This window comes from Vulpes lagopus, chromosome 2 (assembly GCF_018345385.1).
Source record: "Vulpes lagopus strain Blue_001 chromosome 2, ASM1834538v1, whole genome shotgun sequence".
NCBI lineage: Eukaryota > Metazoa > Chordata > Mammalia > Carnivora > Canidae > Vulpes > Vulpes lagopus.
Genome location: NC_054825.1, coordinates 44838660 through 44860000, shown reverse-complemented (window position 1 = coordinate 44860000; position 21341 = coordinate 44838660). Strand labels below are relative to the sequence as shown.

The 21341-nt window shown below is 40.5% G+C and overlaps 1 protein-coding gene across 1 annotated transcript in view; it reads left to right on the top strand.

The window, feature by feature from the left end:
• Positions 1-21341, top strand: part of REC114 (REC114 meiotic recombination protein) — a 50477-nt gene that overhangs the window by 17007 nt on the left and 12129 nt on the right. The window contains exon 2 of the mRNA XM_041742597.1: positions 17607-17690. Coding sequence (XP_041598531.1) covers positions 17658-17690 — 33 coding nt within the window. The 5' untranslated portion in view covers positions 17607-17657. The remainder of the gene's footprint in view (positions 1-17606; positions 17691-21341) is intronic.

Sequence of the window (21341 nt, the reverse complement as noted above, 5' to 3'; positions counted from 1 at the left end):
AAGCCTCAACAAATTCAAAAAGACTTTTTGAACAAATTCAGAAAGTTGGGATGCTTGGGTGGCTCAGTGGTTGAGCATCTGCCCTTGGCTCAGGGCATTATCCTGGGGTCTGGGGATCAAGTCCTGCATCGGGCTCCCCAGAGGGAGCCTGCTTATGCCTATGTCTCTGCCTCTCTCTCTCTCTCTCTGCCTCTCATGAATCAATAAATATCTTTTAAAAAAAGAAAAAGACTGAAGTCATACACAAGAAAAAAATCTGGAAAGAACACAAATACATAGAGGTTAAATAACATACTATCAATAAATGAGGGACGCCTGGGTGGCTCAGCTCTTAGGTGTCTGCTTTTGGCTCAGGGCGATCCTGGAGTCCCAGGATTGAGGCCTGCATCAGGCTCCCTGAATGGAGCCTACTTCTCCCTCTGCCTGTGTCTCTGCCTCACTCTCTGTTTGTATCTCTCGTGAATAAATAAGTGAAATCTTTAAATAAATAAAGTTTTAAAATTTTTTAAAATAAAAATAAACAATAAATGAGTCAACCAAGAAATCAAAGAGGAAATAAAAAAATACATGGAGAAATGAAAATACAATGGTCCAAAATCTTTGGGATGCAGTAAAAGCAGTTCTAAGTGGGAAATTTAGAGCAATACAGGCCTACCTCAAGAAACAAGAAAAATCTCAAACAACCTAACCTTAACCCAAAGGAGCAAAAAGAACAAACAAAACCCCAAACCGGGGGAGGGGCAAGATGGCGGAGGAGTAGGGTCTCCAGGTCACCTGTCCTCAGCAAATTACCTAGAAAACCATCCAATCATCCTGAAAACCTACGAATTCGGCCTGAGATTTAAAGAGAGACCAGCTGGAACGCTACAGTGAGAAGAGTTCGCGCTTCTATCAAGGTAGGAAGAGGGAAAAAGAAATAAAGAAACAAAAGGCCTCCAAGGGGGAGGGGCCCCGCGAGGAGCCGGGCTGAGGCCGGGGCGAGTGTCCCCAGGACAGGAGAGCCCCGTCCCGGAGGAGCAGGAGCTGCACCGACCTTCCCCGCGGAAAGGCCTCCTGGGGAATTGGAGCAGGATCCCCAGGAAGGCGGGGATGCCCTCGGGCTCCCTGGGACAGTAACAGAGGAACTGCGCCCCGGAGAGTGCGCCGAGCTCCCTAAGGGCTGCAGCGCTCGGCGGGACCCGGAGCAGCTCGGAGGGGCTCGGGCGGCGGCTCCGCGGAGGGGGCTGCGCGGCTCCGGGAACAGCTCAGAGGGGCTCGGGCGGCGGCTCCGCGGAGGGGGCTGCGCGGCTCCGGGAACAGCTCAGCGGCGGCGGCTCGCGCAGAGGAAGAAGCTCCGCGCGGAGGGGGCTGCGCGGCTCCGGGAACAGCTCGGAGAGGCTCGGGCGGCGGCTCCGCGGAGGGGGCTGCACCGCTGGGAGCGTGAATCCAACAGCGCAGGCTCCGGAGCACAGGGCGCCGGGACACAGCCCAGGATCCGGCCTCCCCCGGGACAGGCAGAGGCCGGGAGGGCCCAGGACAGCAAGGACGCTCCTGCCTGGAACTGAGCAGATCAGCGGCCCCGCCCCGGAGCCCCCAGGCCCTGCAGAAGGAGAGCCCCGGAGCTACTGCGGGGGCTGGATCCAGGGTCCCAGAGCTGCCCCCGCCACTGTGGCTTCCTCCCGGGGCCTCACGGGGTCAACAACCCCCACCGAGCCCTGCACCAGGCAGGGGCAGAGCAGCTCCCCCAAGTGCCAACACCTGAGAATCAGCACAGCAGGCCCCTCCCCCAGAAGACCAGCGAGACGGACCAGTTCCAAGGGAAGTCAAGGGACTTAAACTACACAGAATCGGAAGATACTCCCCCGTGGTTTTTTTTGTTTTTTGTTTTTTTGTTTTTGTTTTTTTTTTTTTGTTTTGTTTTGTGCTTTTTTTTTTCTCTCTTTCTTCTTGATTTCTGATTGCTTCCCCCACCCCCCCTTTTTTCTTTTTTCTCCTTTCTTTCTTTTTCTTTCTTTTTCTTCTCTTTTTCCCCTATTTTTTTCTTCTTTCTCTTTTTTCTTTTTCTCTTTTGTTTCCTTCTCTCTCTTTTTCTCCTTTTCCCAATACAACTTGTTTTTGGCCACTCTGCACTGAGCAAAATGACTAGAAGGAAAACCCCTCAAAAAAAAGAATCAGAAACAGCCCACTCTCCCACAGAGTTACAAAATATGGATTACAATTCAATGTCAGAAAGCCAATTCAGAAGCACTATTTTACAGCTACTGGTGGCTCTAGAAAAAACCATAAAGGACTCAAGAGACTTCATGACTGCAGAATTTAGATCTAATCAGGCAGAAATTAAAAATCAATTAAATGAGATGCAATCCAAGCTAGAAGTCCTAACGACGAGGCTTGACGAGGTGGAAGAACGAGTGAGTGACATAGAAGACAAGTTGATGGCAAAGAGGGAAACTGAGGAAAAAAGAGACAGGCAATTAAAAGACCATGAGGATAGATTAAGGGAAATAAATGATAGCCTGAGGAAGAAAAACCTACGTTTAATTGGGGTTCCCGAGGGCGCGGAAAGGGACAGAGGGCCAGAATATGTATTTGAACAAATCCTAGCTGAAAACTTTCCGAATCTGGGAAGGGAAACAGGCATTCAGATCCAGGAAATAGAGAGATCCCCCCCTAAAATCAACAAAAACCGTTCAACACCTCGACATTTAATAGTGAAGCTTGCAAATTCCAAAGATAAGGAGAAGATCCTTAAAGCAGCAAGAGAAAAAAAGTCCCTGACTTTTATGGGGAGGAATATTAGGGTAACAGCAGACCTCTCCACAGAGACCTGGCAGGCCAGAAAGGGCTGGCAGGATATATTCAGGGTCCTAAATGAAAAGAACATGCAACCAAGAATACTTTACCCCGCAAGGCTTTCATTCAAAATGGAAGGAGAGATAAAGAGCTTCCAAGACAGGCAGGAACTGAAAGAATATGTAACCTCCAAACCAGCTCTGCAAGAAATTTTAAGGGGGACTCTTAAAATTCCCCTTTAAGAAGAAGTTCAGTGGAACAATCCACAGAAACAAGGACTGAATAGATATGATGACACTAAACTCATATCTATCAATAGTAACTCTGAATGTGAACGGGCTTAATGACCCCATCAAAAGGCGCAGGGTTTCAGACTGGATAAAAAAGCAGGACCCATCTATTTGCTGTCTACAAGAGACTCATTTTAGACAGAAGGACACCTACAACCTGAAAATAAAAGGTTGGAGAACCATTTACCATTCAAATGGTCCTCAAAAGAAAGCAGGGGTTGCCATCCTTATATCAGATAAATTAAAATTTACCCCGAAGACTATAGTGAGAGATGAAGAGGGACACTATCTCATACTCAAAGGATCTATCCAACAAGAGGACTTAACACTCCTCAATATATATGCCCCGAATGTGGGAGCTGCCAAATATTTAAACCAATTAATAACCAAACTCAAGAAATACCTTGATAATAATACACTTATACTTGGTGACTTCAATCTAGCTCTTTCTACCCTGGATAGGTCTTCTAAGCACAATATCTCCAAAGAAACGAGAGCTTTAAATGATACACTGGACCGGATGGATTTCACAGATATCTACAGAACTTTACATCCAAACTCAACTGAATACACATTCTTCTCAAGTGCACATGGAACTTTCTCCAGAATAGACCACATACTGGGTCACAAATCGGGTCTGAACCGATACCAAAAGATCGGGATAGTCCCCTGTATATTCTCAGACCATAATGCCTTGAAATTAGAACTTAATCACAACAAGAAATATGGAAGGACCACAAACACGTGGAGGTTAAGGACCATCCTGCTAAAAGATGAAAAGGTCAACCAGGAAATTAAGGAAGAATTAAAAAGATTCATGGAAACTAATGAAAATGAAGATACAACCGTTCAAAATCTTTGGGATGCAGCAAAAGCAGTCCTGAGGGGGAAATACATCGCAATACAAGCATACATTCAAAAACTGGAAAGATCTCAAATTCAAAAGCTCACCTTACACATAAAGGAACTAGAGAAAAAGCAACAAATAGACCCCACCCCCAGCAGAAGAAGAGAGTTAATTAAAATTCGAGCAGAACTCAATGATATCGAGACCAAAAGAACTGTGGAACAGATCAACAAAACCAGGAGTTGGTTCTTTGAAAGAATTAATAAGATAGATAAACCATTAGCCAACCTTATTAAAAAGAAGAGAGAGAAGACTCAAATTAATAAAATCATGAATGAGAAAGGGGACATCACTACCAACACCAAGGAAATACAAACGATTTTAAAAACATATTATGAACAGCTATACGCCAATAAATTAGGAAATCTAGAAGAAATGGACGCATTCCTGGAAAGCCACAAACTACCAAAACTGGAGCAGGAAGAAATAGAAAACCTGAACAGGCCAATAACCAGGGAGGAAATTGAAGCAGTCATCAAAAACCTCCCAAGACACAAGAGTCCAGGGCCAGATGGCTTCCCAGGGGAATTCTATCAAACGTTTAAAGAAGAAATCATACCTATTCTACTAAAGCTGTTTGGAAAGATAGAAAGAGATGGAGTACTTCCAAATTCGTTCTATGAGGCCAGCATCACCTTAATTCCGAAACCAGACAAAGACCCCACCAAAAAGGAGAATTACAGACCAATATCCCTGATGAACATGGATGCAAAAATTCTCAACAAGATACTAGCCAATAGGATCCAACAACACATTAAGAAAATTATTCACCATGACCAAGTAGGATTTATCCCTGGGACACAAGGCTGGTTCAACACTCGTAAAACCATCAATGTGATTCATCATATCAGCAAGAGAAAAACCAAGAACCATATGATACTCTCATTAGATGCAGAGAAAGCATTTGACAAAATACAGCATCCATTCCTGATCAAAACCCTTCAGAGTGTTGGGATAGAGGGAACTTTCCTCGACATCTTAAAAGCCATCTACGAAAAGCCCACAGCAAATATCATTCTCAATGGGGAAGCACTGGGAGCCTTTCCCCTAAGATCAGGAACAAGACAGGGATGTCCACTCTCACCACTGCTGTTCAACATAGTTCTGGAAGTCCTCGCCTCAGCAATCAGACAACAAAAAGACATTAAAGGCATTCAAATTGGCAAAGAAGAAGTCAAACTCTCCCTCTTCGCCGATGACATGATACTCTACATAGAAAACCCAAAAGCCTCCACCCCCAGATTGCTAGAACTCATACAGCAATTTGGTAGCGTGGCAGGATACAAAATCAATGCCCAGAAATCAATGGCATTTCTATACACTAACAATGAGACTGAAGAAAGAGAAATTAAGGAGTCAATCCCATTTACAATTGCACCCAAAAGCATAAGATACCTAGGAATAAACCTAACCAAAGAGGTAAAAGATCTATACCCTAAAAACTATAGAACACTTCTGAAAGAAATTGAGGAAGACACAAAGAGATGGAAAAATATTCCATGCTCATGGATTGGCAGAATTAATATTGTAAAAATGTCAATGTTACCCAGGGCAATTTACACGTTTAATGCAATCCCTATCAAAATACCATGGACTTTCTTCAGAGAGTTAGAACAAATTATTTTAAGATTTGTGTGGAATCAGAAAAGACCCCGAATAGCCAGGGGAATTTTAAAAAAGAAAACCTTAGCTGGGGGCATCACAATGCCAGATTTCAGGTTGTATTACAAAGCTGTGGTCATCAAGACAGTGTGGTACTGGCACAAAAACAGACACATAGATCAATGGAACAGAATAGAGAACCCAGAAGTGGACCCTGAAATGTACGGCCATCTAATATTCGATAAAGGAGGAAAGACTATCCATTGGAAGAAAGACAGTCTCTTCAATAAATGGTGCTGGGAAAATTGGACATCCACATGCAGAAGAATGAAACTGGACCACTCTCTTTCACCATACACAAAGATAAACTCAAAATGGATGAGAGATCTAAATGTGAGACAAGATTCCATCAAAATCCTAGAGGAGAACACAGGCAACACCCTTTTTGAACTTGGCCACAGTAACTTCTTGCAAGATACATCCACGAAGGCAAAAGAAACAAAAGCAAAAATGAACTATTGGGACTTCATCAAGATAAGAAGCTTTTGCACAGCAAAGGATACAGTCAACAAAACTAAAAGACAACCTACAGAATGGGAGAAGATATTTGCAAATGACATATCAGATAAAGGGCTAGTCTCCAAAATCTATAAAGAACTTATTAAACTCAACACCAAAGAAACAAACAATCCAATCATGAAATGGGCAAAAGACATGAAGAGAAATCTCACAGAGGAAGACATGGACATGGCCAACATGCACATGAGAAAATGCTCTGCATCACTTGCCATCAGGGAAATACAAATCAAAACCACAATGAGATACCACCTCACACCAGTGAGAATGGGGAAAATTAACAAGGCAGGAAACAACAAATGTTGGAGAGGATGCGGAGAAAAGGGAACCCTCTTACACTGTTGGTGGGAATGTGAACTGGTGCAGCCACTCTGGAAAACTGTGTGGAGGTTCCTCAAAGAGTTAAAAATAGACCTGCCCTACGACCCAGCAATTGCACTGTTGGGGATTTACCCCAAAGATTCAGATGCAATGAAACGTCGGGACACCTGCACCCCGATGTTTCTATCAGCAATGGCCACAATAGCCAAACTGTGGAAGGAGCCTCGGTGTCCATCGAAAGATGAATGGATAAAGAAGATGTGGTTTATGTATACAATGGAATATTACTCAGCAATTAGAAACGACAAATACCCACCATTTGCTTCAACGTGGATGGAACTGGAGGGTATTATGCTGAGTGAAATAAGTCAATCGGAGAAGGACAAACAGTGTATGTTCTCATTCATTTGGGGAATATGAATAATAGTGAAAGGGAATATAAAGGAAGGGAAAAGAAATGTTGGGAAATATCAGGAAGGGAGACAGAACATAAAGACTCCTAACTCGGGGAAACGAACTAGGGGTGGTGGAAGGGGAGGAGGGCGGGTGTTGGAGGGGAATGGGTGACGGGCACTGAGGTGGACACTTGACGGGATGAGCACTGGGTGTTTTTCTGTATGTTGGTAAATTAAACACCAATAAAAGTTAATTAAAACAAAAAAAAAAAAAGAAACTATAAAAGACTCCAAATATCCAAGATAAACCTGACCCCCAAAAAGTAAAAAAAAAAAAAAAAACCCCAAACCAATAGGAGGAAGGAAATAAAAAGAATAGATTAAAAATAAATGCAAGAGGGGATCCCTGGGTGGCGCAGCGGTTTGGCGCCTGCCTTTAGCCCAGGGCGCGATCCTGGAGACCCGGGATCGAATCCCATGTCGGGCTCCCGGTGCATGGAGCCTGCTTCGCCCTCTGCCTATGTCTCTGCCTCTCTCTCTCTCTCTCTCTCTCTCTCTGTGTGACTATCATAAAAAAAAAAAAAAAGAATAAATAAATGCAATAGAAACTTACAAAACCAACAGAACAGATCAATGACCAGGAACTGATTATTTGAAAAGAGCAACAAAATTGATAAACCCTTAGCCACACCAATTAAAAAAGAGGATTCAAATAAACAATATCAGAAATTAAAGGGGAGATATAGGGATCCCTGGGTGGCGCAGCGGTTTGGCGCCTTCCTTTGGCCCAGGGCGCGATCCTGGAGACCCGGGATCGAGTCCCATGTCGGGCTCCCGGTGCATGGAGCCTGCTTCTCCTCCCTCTGCCTGTGTCTCTGCCTCTCTCTCTCTCTCTCTCTCTCTGTGAGTATCATAAATAAAATAAAATTCTTTAAAAAAAAAAAAAAACAAAAACAAAAAAAAAAGGGGAGATATAACAGCCAATACCACAGAAATACAAAGAATTAGAAGAAAATATTATGGGGGCACCTGGGTGGTTCAGTGGTTGAGCATCTTCCTTTGACTCAGGTGATCATAGGGTCCTGGGATTGAGTCCCACATCAGGCTCTCTGTGGGGAGCCTGTTTCTCCTTCTGCCTATGTCTCTGCCTGTCACTCTGTGTCTCTCATGAATAAATAACTAAATCTTTTTTAAAAAGAAAATATTATGAAAAATTATATGCCAGCAAATTGGACAGCCTAGAAGAATTGGATAAATACCTTGAAGCATATAACCTCCCAAAATTGAATCAGGGAGAAATAGAAAATTTGAACAGACCAATTGCTAGCAATGAAATTAAATCAGTAACCAAAAAGTCCCAACAAGCAAAAGTCCAAGACTAGGTTGCTTCACAGGTGAATTCTAACAACATATAAAGAAGAGATAATACCTATTCTTCTCAAATTATTCCCAGAAAAGAGCACGGAAAACCTTCAAATTTATTCTATGAGGCCAGAATTACTCTCATACTAAAGCCACATAAAGATGCTGGGGGAAAAAAAAGGAGGGGAGCAGCTGGGGTGGCTTAGTGGTTTAGCGCTGCCTTCAGCCCAGAGTGTAATCCTGGAGACCCAGGATCGAGTCCCATGTCGGGCTCCCTGCATGGAGCCTGCTTCTCCCTCTGCCTGTGTCTCTGCCTGTGTGTCTCTCATGAATAAATAAATAAAATCTTTAAAAAAGAAAAAAACTACAGGCCAGTATCTCTAATGAACATAGATGTGAAAATCCTCAGCAATATTAGGAAGCCAAGTCCAGCAATATATTTAAAAAAAAATTCACAATCAAATAGGATTTGTTCCTAGAATGCAAGGGTGGTTCAGAATTTGCAAAATAATCAATACTATATATCATATCAATAAGAGAAAGAATAAAAACCCTATGATTTCAAAAGATGTAGAAAAAGCATTTGACAAAGTACAACATCCATTGATGATAAAAACTCTCAACAAAGTAGGTTTAGTGGGAACATACCTCAAGATAGGAAAGGTCATCTATGAAAAACCCACAGCTAATGTTACACTCAATGGTGAAAAACTGAGCACTTTCCCCCTAAGGTCAGGAACAACGCAAGAATGTCCACTCTCACCATTTTTATTCAACCTAGTACTGGAAGTCCTAGCCCACAACAGCCACATAAGGAAAAGGAGTAAGAGGCATCCACATTTGTAAGGAAGAAGTAAAACTATCACTATTCTCAGATGACATGACACTGTATGTAGATAATCCTAAAGAGTCCATCAAAAAACTACTAGAACTGATAAGTGAATTCAGTAAAGTTGCAGGATACAAAATAAATATACAGAAATCCATTGTATTTCTATACACTAATAATGAAGCAGCAGAAAGAGAAACCAAGGGAACAATTCCATTTACAATTGCACCAAAAATAATAAACTCCCTAAGAATAAAATTAACCAAGGAGGTGAAAGACCTCTGAAAACTTTATTATAAAACATTGATGAAAAGTATTGAAGATGACACAGGCAAATGGATATTCCACGCTCGTGGATTAGGGGGAAAATATTGTTAAAATGTCTGTATTACCCAAAGCAATATATACATTTAATGCAATCCCTATCAAAATACCAACAGCGTTTTTCACAGAACTAGAACAAATAATCCTGATTTGTATGGAACCACAAAAGGCCCCAGATAGCCAAAGCAATCTTGAAAAAGAACAAAGCTGGAGGTAACACAATCCCAGATTTCAAGATATACTACAAAGCTATAGTAATCAAAACAGTGTGATACTGGCACAAAAACAGATACATAGATCAATGGAACAGAATAGAGATCCCAGAAATAAACCTATACTTTTATGGTCAGTTAATCTAGGACAAACGAGGCAAGAATATGCATTGGGAAAAAGACCATTTGTTTAACAATGGTGTTGGGAAAATTAGACAGCTACATGCAAAAGAATGAAACTGGACTACTCTCTTATACCATACACAGTAATAAACTCAAAATGGATTAAATACCCGAATATGAGACCTGAAACCATAAAAATCCTAGAAGACAGCAAAGACAGTAATTTCTCTAACATTGGCCATAACAATGTTTTGTTTTGTTTTGTTTTGTTTTTTTGCATACTGTGTCTCCTTTGGCCATAGAAACAAAAACAAAATTAAACTATTGGGACTACATCAAAATAAAAAGCTTCTGCACAGTGAAGGAAACAACAAAACTAAAAGGCAACCCTTTTGCAAATGATAATCTAATAAGGGGTTAGTATGCAAGATGTATAAGGAATTTACACAACTCAACATCAAAAAAACCCAAATAATCCGATTGAAAATGGGTAGAAGACATGAACAGACATTTCTCCAAAGACATACAGATGGCCAAAAGACATGGAAAGATGCTCAACATCACTCATCATTAGGGAAATGTAAATCAAAACCACAATGAGATATTACCTCACATCTGTCAGAATGGCTAAAACAAGAAACAACAAGTATTGACAAGGATGTGCAGAAAAAGGAAACTGCATGCACTGTTGGTGGGAATGCAAACTAGTGCAGCCACTGTGGAAGACAGTGTGGAAATTTCTGAAAAAATTAGAGTTAATATAAGACCCACTAATTTCTCTATTGGGTTTTTACCCAAGAATATGAAAACACTAATTTGAAAAGATAAATGCATGTTGTTATGTTTATTGCAGCATTATTTACAATAACCCAAATGATGGAGGCACCCCAAGTGTCCATTGACTGATGAGTGGATAAAGAAGATGGGGTGTGTATATACAGTGGAGTATTACTCAGCCATAAAAAAGAATGAAATTTTGCCATTTGCAACATGGATGGACCTAGGCAATGTAATGCTAAGTGAAATAAGTCAGAGAAAGACAAATACCCTATGCTTTCATTCATATGTGGAATTTAAGAAACAAATAAAAGACAAAAACACAGACTTTAACTATGGACCAGAAACTGATGGTCACCAAAGGAGATGTGGGTTAGGGGAAGGGTGAAACAGGTGAAGGAGATTAAGAGTACACTTATCTTGATGAACCCTGAGTAATGTCTAAAATTGTTGGATCATTTTGCATACCTGAAACTAATATAACATGGTATGTTTATTGTATTTAAATTAAAAAATAATTTTAAAATGTAATCCTCAAACCAGCTGTTTCTTTTATAAAGATGGTTATTTATTTATATGAGAGAGAGAGCGAGAGAGAGCAAGAGCTCAAGCAGGGGAAAGGACAGAGGGAGAGGGAGAAGGAGACTCCCCACTGACCTCAGAGCCCAGTTCAGGGGGCTCGATCCCAGGACCCTGAGATCACGGCCTGAGCTAAAGTCACACACTTAATCGAGTAAGCCACTTAGGCGCCCCACACAAGTTATGTTTTTTATCTATCTTTGAGCTCACTTTTATTTGCTTAATAAATAACAATTGGTTATGATTATTGAAATTTTAATTATTTTATTTTATTTTATTTTGAAATTTTAATTTTTAAAATCCCAATTCTTTTGCTTCCTGTCTTCTCTGTGCACATGGTCATCTTCATATTCTGTAGTAGCTTTTTTTATCATGGATATTTTTTTCTTGTTTTCAGTGTAATTTGAACCCTGACCTCCAGGGAAAGTGAATCAGAAACACAACCCTGAAACTTAAGACAGGATCTAGTTTTTCAGTAAATCACCCAGCACTTGAACACTTCACATTCATCAGGAAGCCCTTTGGATGTTCTGGGCTTAGGGACTAGGTAGGTTGTCTATTGGTTAGTCACCGAGTTATTTTTGTAACCGTGTTCTCCTCTGCTGTTTTCCTCTGAATCAGGGTATTTGTAGCAGGTGTGAGCGTTTTTTAATTGTTATTTCCATAAAACCAAAATGCTGTGTTTTCTTCACAGCATTTTATGATCCTATCTGGCATAGTTTGAAAACAAATTTGCCTAGCTAAATGCTGACGACCCCTGTGATGCCCTCCTGGCTTGCCTGCTCACACCTGAGAGGTGTCTGAAGAACTAAAGAAACTACTAGTTCAGTGATTGAATCAACAGCAAGGAGAACAGCGTGGTTAGGGTGAAAGCATAGGCATTTTCCCCCCACCATTCTTGGATATCAAGTTGTCTACTTCTAATCTCTGCATCCATTTATTTAGGCTCTTTTTTCCCTTCTTTAGATGGCTTTCTTTCTGATAACTGTTGATTATTTATAATAATAGAGACCAAGGAGAATGTGGATAGCTAAAATCTAGAAATAACTTTGTAATTTATAATACTTGAAAACCAGAACTTACAGGTCTGTTTATACATATATATGAGTGTGGTGTGGGGCCTCTTAGAATCATGTGGCATTTGTGCCAGTGTACCTCAGGGAGACTGTGCTTGAGCTGGACAGCAGGAGGGGATGGTCCACAGCATGATCAGAGGACATGGCCCAGAGGATGTGGAGGAGTGGGGGCAGGGATCAGAGATCTGCATTCCTTTTTAATTCAACAGATATGCAAGATACAAAGATGGATGCAACACAGTTCTTGCTCATGGAGTTTGCAATAAAGTGGGATCCAGGGGATCCCTGGGTGGCTCAGCGGTTTAGTGCCTGCCTTCAGCCCAGGGCGTGATCCTGGAGACCTGGGATTGAGTCCCACATTGGACTCCCTGCATGGAGCCTGCTTCTCCCTCTGCCTGTGTCTCTGCCTTTCTTTCTCTCTGTGTCTCTTATGAATAAATAAGTAAAATCTTTAAAAAATAAATAAAAATAAAGTGGGATCCAGGAGGAGATTGAGGTAGAATGACAGATGTGGACACAGACATGATAGCACCTCCCACCTGCTGAATTCCGTGCACTTCATAAGTCTTACTGTCACTCCGTCCCTGTACATCACCTGAGACCCTTGACTATTCACATGACAGTCTTGCTCCCCGTAACTTTCACATACCTCTTTCTGAGACATGGCTTCTTGGCTCTTATTCTTTAGTCTGATGGTAAATTTGGCATTTTCCAGAATATTCCTCTCTCTTTCCCTTCCTACCCTGTACTGTTAATTCCTAACCATTTTCCAGCCCAGCACTGTGAAGGGATATGTCATACTCTCAGCAGTGATTTTTGGCTGGGTGAGAAAACAGTATCCTGAGCACGAGGGGGGCGAGCTCCCAGGGGATTCGGATGTCTTCTCCCCTGCCCTTGGGCAGCTTTTGTGACTTTTTTTTTAACCTGTAGCAGTGCTCAGCCATAGTAGGAGCTCAGGGATGGTAAGTGAATTTTTAGTAGTGACTGGTATGAAGTCAGGAGACTCTGCATAGAGGAGCCGGCAATTGAGCTAAACAGAATTCACTAGATGGATAGGCCTTAAAGGAGATTCAAAGAGGTGGATTTTCAGAGACAGAGAGATGAATTATTAAAATCTAGGAATATATTAATGGCAAGTGGTTAGGTACACTTCTTTACTAAATCCCAAAACATTAGGATGATAAAGCTTTCTGAATCTTCAACAAGATTGGTGTAAGTCAAATAAAAGTAAGATGTTCTGCATCATTGGCCAGGTAATAAATGTATGAGCCTCACTGTTCCCAAGAAGTACTGCCATGAAATGTTAATTTTAGTAAAGAACTTCATTCTTTCATTTATTGAAAACTTACTGAAGCATCTTCTAGTGTCAAACACTATAATAGGTGAGATACACACACATACACACACACACACACACACACACAAACATAGCCCCTACCTGCATGCGGCTTGTCATCGAGGGGAAAGCCAGATGTAAAGCACATAAGCCCTGCAGACACACCAACTGTGATAGATGCTTTGAGCACTGTGGGGAACTCTAATAGGTGACCCAAGTGAGATTAGGGATAAAATGAACAATGATTAGAAGTTAATTAGGCAAAATGTCCAGGAAAGAGGCAGAGAGAAGAGATATACAAAGTTCTAAGGCAAATGGTTTAGACAAATTGATGAATAGAAGCCTTAACATGGCTCAAATAAGAGATGCTGCCAGGGGGCATACGGGTGGCTCTGTCAGTGAAGGTGAAGCGGTGAAGCATCGGACTGGCTCAGGTCATGATCCTGGCCAGGGTCCTGAGATAGAGCCCTACATGGGGCTCCCTGCTCAGAGGGGAGTCTTCTTCTCCCTCTCCCTCTGCCTCTGCCTCTGCCTCGGCTAGTCCTGCTGCTTGTGCTTGCTTGTTCTCTCTCTGTCAAATTAAAAAAGAGAGAGCGAGAGATGCCCTCAGGGAGGAGACCACACCTTTCCCCACGTGGCCACTGCACAGAGTCCTAAATAGAGTGGCTGCTGGGGTGGATCCATTAGCAATTGCTAAACATTGCGCTAGTTGCTGGGGTTTCAAGGAGTAGTAAGACACATTCTAGAACCTGTTTGCCTGCCCAGGGATTTGTCTTCACTCTATGAAATGTTGCCAGTTATGAGATAAGTAAAAGATCCTGTGAGAGCACAGAATTCCGAGAGGTCAGCCAACTTTGTCTTGTAGTGAATGGTTGAAGTAAAGCTGGCTTTTTCAAAAGTCGGTGAAAAAGGAAGCCATTTCAGGAATGAGCTGTATGACAAGATCCAGGTGTGAGGAGCTTGGCACATTTGCAGAACTGCAGGGAGTTTTATATGCCTCTAATACAGCATTTATATGAGAGTCGAAGGAAATAATCATGCATGAAAGGCAGAGAAGCCAAGTGTTAGAAATTTATATGCATCAAGGAATCTGAACTCTATCCCGCAGGTGTTTCTAGTGGGGGGGGGGGGGGGGTGAGGGAGAGGATGATGAGATGGTGGCATCAAAAGGGAGTGACTTCATCTGATTTTTGTTTTACAAAGACTGCTCGGGTGGTAGCTCAGATAGATGGAGAAATTGGGCCTGGGGGAAGGGGAATCAGTTCCAAGGATAGTGCGGAATCCTGGGGACAGCCAGCGGGGGCCTGACGCAGCAGTGGCAGTGTACATGGGGAGAATGGTTAGGTGGAGAAGCCGTTTGGGGGTGGGATCTCCAAGGCTGAAGATTTCTTAGTGTTGAAGGAGTGAGGAAAGGAGTCGAGCATGATGGCCCGTGATCTCTTGGGTGTCGGGCAGGTGTATGTGACGCCATTCACCGAGGCGGCACCATGTGGGAGCAGCAGTGTTTGTGGAGGACAACAAAAAATCTTACTCCATCTCCTACCCCCATCTGCACTGTTCACTCCCACTCCCTACAGATAGCTATTTTTATTAGTCTCATGTGTACTAATCCTTCTAGTTTCTTTTTAATGTAAATATAAACAAATAATAAGAATATACATTGCATGTGTCCTCCCTTATACAGAAAGTAGTATATTATGGACATTGTTCTGTAGCTTGCTTTTTGCTGAACAATACACCATAGAGATCAATTTGTACAGAACCACACTGAGAAGATAGCAACGGGCTGGCTACTGAGCACTCGAAATGTGGCTGGCAGACTAAAACCGAGAACTTTAAATTTAATTTAAATGTAGATTTTAAAATGGTAGCAGTGTAAAATGCTAGCAGTAACGTTCCCATTAGACGTTATTGTTTTGGTATTTGTTTTAGTTATTGTTATTGTTTTGGTTATTCACTTTAACCATCAAAAATACAGTGTCCAAATTGAAATGTGGTATAAGTGTAAAACACATTGGGGTTCAGAGACTTAGTTTACATTCTCTTTTTTTACACTACCTTAATGTTTTACAGTGTTTACATGTTGAAATAATAATGTCTTTTTACATTTAAGTTAAATAAAATACTAAAATTTTACCAACTTTTTTGTTTTTAAAATGTGGCTATTAGAAAATTAAAAATTATATATGTGGCTCAAATTATATTTCTACTGAACAGCATTTACTATTTTTTACAGTTGTACACTGTTGTAAAGAGTACTATATTTTATTTCACTAGTCCACTGTTGATGTGTGCTTGAATTGTTTCCAGTCTTTTACTGTTAAGAATGCAGAAATGCTTAACCTTGTCTATGCATCACTTCACATGTGTGCAGGCTGATCTGTGAAATGAATTCCCAGGATGGAGTTGCCGGGTTAAAAAGTATTGCATTTGTAATTCTGATACTGCCAAATTACCCTCTGTAGGAGTTGTAGCAGTTTGGGGGCACCTGGGTGGTTCAGTCAGTTAAGTGTCCCATTCTTGACCTCTGCTCAGGTCTTGATGTCAGTGTTGTGAGTTCAAGCCCCGCATTGGGTTCAAGCCCTATATTGGGCTCCACACTGGGCATAGAGCCTACTAAAAAAGAAAAGAAAAGAAAAAAACAGTTGTACCAGTTTGTACTTGGTATGAGTTTCAGGGTCCTCGCATACTGCCATTTCATACTACAGTGTCTGCATGTTTGGGATCTAATAGTAAACACATTTCTTTTTTGCTAATTCAGAGAGTTTTAAGAAGAAATCACAGATGGTTTGCCTAACTTGTTTTTTCATTAAAAATAAAAGAAACCGTACCACTACTGATGAAACTCTTAGAATCCACATTTTAGAAGTGACTTTCTTTTTTCTTTTTTAAATGAAAATGCTAAGGAATTAACATCCAGTTTTTCCAGGCTCTAAATTTGTCTGGAAGTTGTGGTTTTTCTATGTATAGATTTGGGAAGAGAGACGCCATGAGGGTTCACACTTGTAAGGGACGACCTTTTCTTCTGTTTTCCCAGAGTTGGAGTTTTCTCTGATATCTCCTCGGATCCCTTGGGCAGCCTTCCCTCGCTGTGGTACATGAACAGTACAAGGCAGGCTGGCGGTGTGCAGGCAGGATTTGCACACCACCATTCTTTCAGTTCCCAGGATCAGCTTTACTGAATGCCAAGAACGGTCTCACTACTGGGCTTCTTAACTGGGGAAATCCACTGACAACATAATTGGAGCTGAGGAGAGAACGCAATGCCTAAACAGTCAATTCTATTTACTGTATTATTAATAAGCTGCAGAAAAAGTTCATCTTTCTGCCATTAGGATCTAGCTGCTGTCTCTCTTTTGAGACTAGTGTGCCCTCTACTGCCCTCTTTGCCTATTTTGTTTATCAGATTGAAATGAAGAACTAGACATTCAGTATCCAAAAACAAGTTGCTTCAATTTTTCCATTCATCAAATCTAAAAATAAGATTCTCATGAAGAGAACTCTTGCTTTGTAGATAGAGAGATGTGTCAGATAATTTAATAAATTAGTGTATTGGAAACCCTTAGCTTTCAGAAATATAGGCTCATATTTTGGCAAATTCTAGAAATTCATTTTTAAATTTTTTTTGAGATTTTATTCATTTGAGAGAGAGAGCAAGAGAGTGAGAGAGAGAGAGCACAAGCTCACGGGGTGGAGGACAGAGGGAGAAGCAGACTCCCCACTGAGCAGGGAGCTCAATGTGGGGCTCGATCCCAGGACCCTGGGATCATGACCTGAGCTGAAGGCAGATGCTTAACCAACTGAGCCACCCAGACACCCCTCTAAAAATGTACTTTATAGAAAATATGACTGTGGACATTTACTATCTTTAATATTTTATTTTCAAGATGAAAATATCAAGCAATAAAAGCTGAGGCTCTTACTGTGGATCAGGCAGGAAGAGCCCTGGGACATGGGGACTTACTGGAAGGGTCATCGTTGGCAGTGGGTGAGGTTGAATCATTTCTACTGTGCTTAATTTCAGAATACATGCACAACTTTCTAATAGGAGGCAGCTGCACCAGAGCTATTCTTCATGTCCCTTTTTGCTTCTATAGCTAATTGTGTTTAATTGTGTTGTTTCAGGAAGGCTTTTCACTCATTGGTAGCAAGAACTGGTTGAAGATTGTGAGACGCATGGATTGTCTATTGTTTGGAACAACGATAAAGGCAAGAGGCCAACTGTTTTAAGCAAATGCTCATACCCTTCTCATCTAAGTTTGCACAGTGGCGGGGGGGAGTGCAGACTGGGAGGGGGAGAGGGAGGTATGGGAGCTTCTCTTTGCAGGTGAAATGGAACCTGGAAGATTATGTATGTTTAAGAAAGGTTTGCACTATGGGCAGAATGTGGAAGGAGGACTGTAGAGAGGCAGAAGCCTCATGGGTAAGGAGCCAGAGCTTTGATAAATCTGTCAGTGCCCCTCTGACAGGGTGGCTCAACCATTCTCCATCCCCAGGCACACGCTGGGAGCAGGGGCGGGCGGGTGGGTCAGTGTTTGTCTTACTATTTCCGAATGCTTTACTGAATATATCTTTTCATTTTCCCTCTTTAATATTAAAAAATGTCCCTTTTATTTGCTTTCTAGCTGCATTAAACATAGAGAATGATCTTCATCAAAGAAGCATACAGACTAATCACCTGGATTATTTTCTTTCAGAAATAACTTTAAAAAACTAACCTATTAACATTTACTGAGTAGATAACATTGAAATTTAGGTGAAAGATGCCAAATTTTTGTGGGTTCATAGACTGAGAGTTGGAAGAGGATCTAATAGAGAGCATCTGATAGAGCGGTCTTAGCCTGGGGTCCACAGACCCTCCAAAGAGTCCTTAAAGGATTCAGGGGACAATGAACTGCATGGCTTTTCACTGACTTCTAATTGAAATTTATCATTTCCTTCAATTATGAACCTAGGCCTTAGACACAGTCATATTAGGCCTTTGCACCAATAGAAATCAGCTACTTTCATACCACATCACAGTTTCAGATAGCTTCAATGTAAGCCATGTTGACAGTGTCACCGCCAGATTAGACCTGCTGCTAGATCTCTTTATTGCATATGTTAATAAAGCATATATGTTGTTAGTTCACAAATTAGTGTTGTAATATTGTGGTGGACTGTTTCAGGATAATTAGTTTCCTTCCTTTATAATCTAATGTATTTTATGTGATTAAAAAGGTTGTTTTGAGAAGTGATCTGCTGGCTTTGCCAGACTGCCAAAGGGATCTAGAGCACATACTCAAAAACCCCGTTGCACATTTTCAGGAGTTTCTGTTTTCGTTTTGTGCACGAGGGAATGAACTGTGACTTCCACCACTAGTTCAGGGTATAACTAGCTGTCAGAGAACTGGGCCACCCACTGGTCTTCTGACTTGAGCCCTGGACTGTATCATGCCAGAACAATAGCAGTTTGAACTTGTAAGTCTGCTTATGCACAGATTTTTTTAGATAAATACTGTACAGTACTGTACATGTATTTGCTCTTCCTTATGATTTTCTTAACATTCTCCGTAGCTTACTTCATTGTAGGAATACATATAACATACATATACATATAACACAGGTAAACATACAAAGCGTGTTGATCGACTGTGTTACTGGTAAAGCTTCCTGTCAGTAATAGATTACTAGTAGCTAAGTTTTGGGGGGAGTCACAAGTCATACTTGGACTTTCAACTGTACAGAGGTCAGCACCCCTTACCTCTCACTCACTATATATGTCTTTTAAAGGTTATACCATGCCATATGTCTAATAGTTGAGTTTTAATTTTTTCCTGATAAATATTACTATTAAAATTTTTAACTGTAAAGAGCAAAATAAAAACCAAGCATAATTTGGCCACTCAAAAATTAATCATTATAACATTTTAAAGTTGTTACTTGGCATAAATACTCTAGCAGTTAGGATAGCATTCAAATGCATGCGACAGAAAGTCCAGGCATAATGGCCCCCAAAATTAGGGGTTTGTTTTTTTTCCCCAGAAACAGGCAGTTGCTAGTATTGGCTCAGCAATTTCATACTGCCAAGGTCAACATCTTTGCAATTCCCCCAGCCTCTCCTTCACATTTACAGAATGGCTGCTGTTGCTCTGTTGAATTTCTGTTCAAGGAAAACCAGCTTCATCTGTCCCTTTCGTAAGGAAAGCATAAACTTTTCTATAAGGCTTTCTTCCACCTTCTACAACCCCTAGAATATGTCTTCTTATGTCTCATGGAGCAGAACAGTGTAATGTGGCCAATCCCAACCTGCTAACATTAGCAAAATGAGCGTTTGGCTTTTCCAGCCTCTTGTGTGTATCAGCTCAAGGCAATGAACAGTGTCTACCATAAAGATAATTTATACACTTGGGATGTCGTATAAAGAGTGCTTTGTATCCTCCTACTCTCCTGTCACGTAACATTACATCAGGAACATATCCCGAGTCATTTCTTAGTCTTTGAAAATGTGATTCTTCGTGGCTACATAGCATTTTATTTTGGATGTTTGTTTGGATGTACCATGATTCAGCTAACTAATTCCCAAGTTTTCACTATTAAAAAAATGTTTTGATTTTTGTAAGGGTTTTTTTACAGGGTTCTTGAGAGTCCTGGAAGTATGTGTATTTATTTTGTATATCTGTCCTCTCTATAGGTTGCCTATTTCTTCAACACTAGTGATGTGTAAGAATGCTCATTTACCCAAATTCTTCCCAATAGGGGCATATAATTTAAATTTAAAAGGTAGCTTCCAATCTTATTGGCAGAAATGAGCATCTTCCTTTAATTTGCATTTCTTTGGTAACTAATGAAAATGAGCTTTTTTTGTGGGTTAGTTAGCCATCTGTATTTCTTTGAATCACCTACTTACTGATTTTGCCTTATTTTCCTCTTCAAAGTATTTGGACAGAAAAAAAAAGTATTTAGACAGAATATGTATAGAGATTACATGTTATATACATGTACAGGTTACATGCTATGTAGAAATATATATTTACTTTGTAGTTTATATATAGTTGTATATGCATAATATATATATATATTTATATATAAATATTTATAAATATTACAGGTTAGGAACCTTTTCTCAGTGTTACTGTTAATGATATTCTTTAGCCCAAAGATATTTTTAGTTGCTTATTAGACTTTTTCTGAATTAATTGAAACTTGGCTTCCTTACTGAACTTTCATTAACTCTTGATTTGTTAATTTTTTACTTTCTAGGAAAGTGATTTTATAATGTACAGTGACAATTTTATTTATTTCCAGTAGTTTAGACTTATTACTTTTCTCACCCTACTGAATTACCTAGACCTTTTCAGAACACTAATTTTATGGTTACAGCGTCATCCTTGACCTCTTGCTGACTTGAATGCAAAGTAGTATTTAGATATTAAAACATTTCTAGCTATTGATTGGATATTCTTTACCATGTAAGGGAAATATTCTTTCAGTTAAAGTTTATTTATTAATATTTTATCAGGATTACATATTAAATTGATTTATCAAAAGCTTTTTGACCTCTTATCAAGATCATTTTTTTTTCCTTTTTGTAATCTATTGACTTGACATATTAATGTTGAACCAACAGATTCTTTGGTATCTTTGGTGTTTCTTGCCTTGGGTAGCTTTTAGTTAACCAAGTATTATGTAACAAACGCCATTGTTTAAGTTGACAAATGGAAGAAGTATTTTGAAATAAGGTTTTTATTGTTAACAGCAATTTATTTATTTATTTATTTATTTTTTTAAAAAAATGTTTTATTTATTTACTCCTGAAAGACCCAGAGAGAGCACAGGCAGAGGGAGAAACAGTTTCCATGCAGGGAGCCCGACATGGGG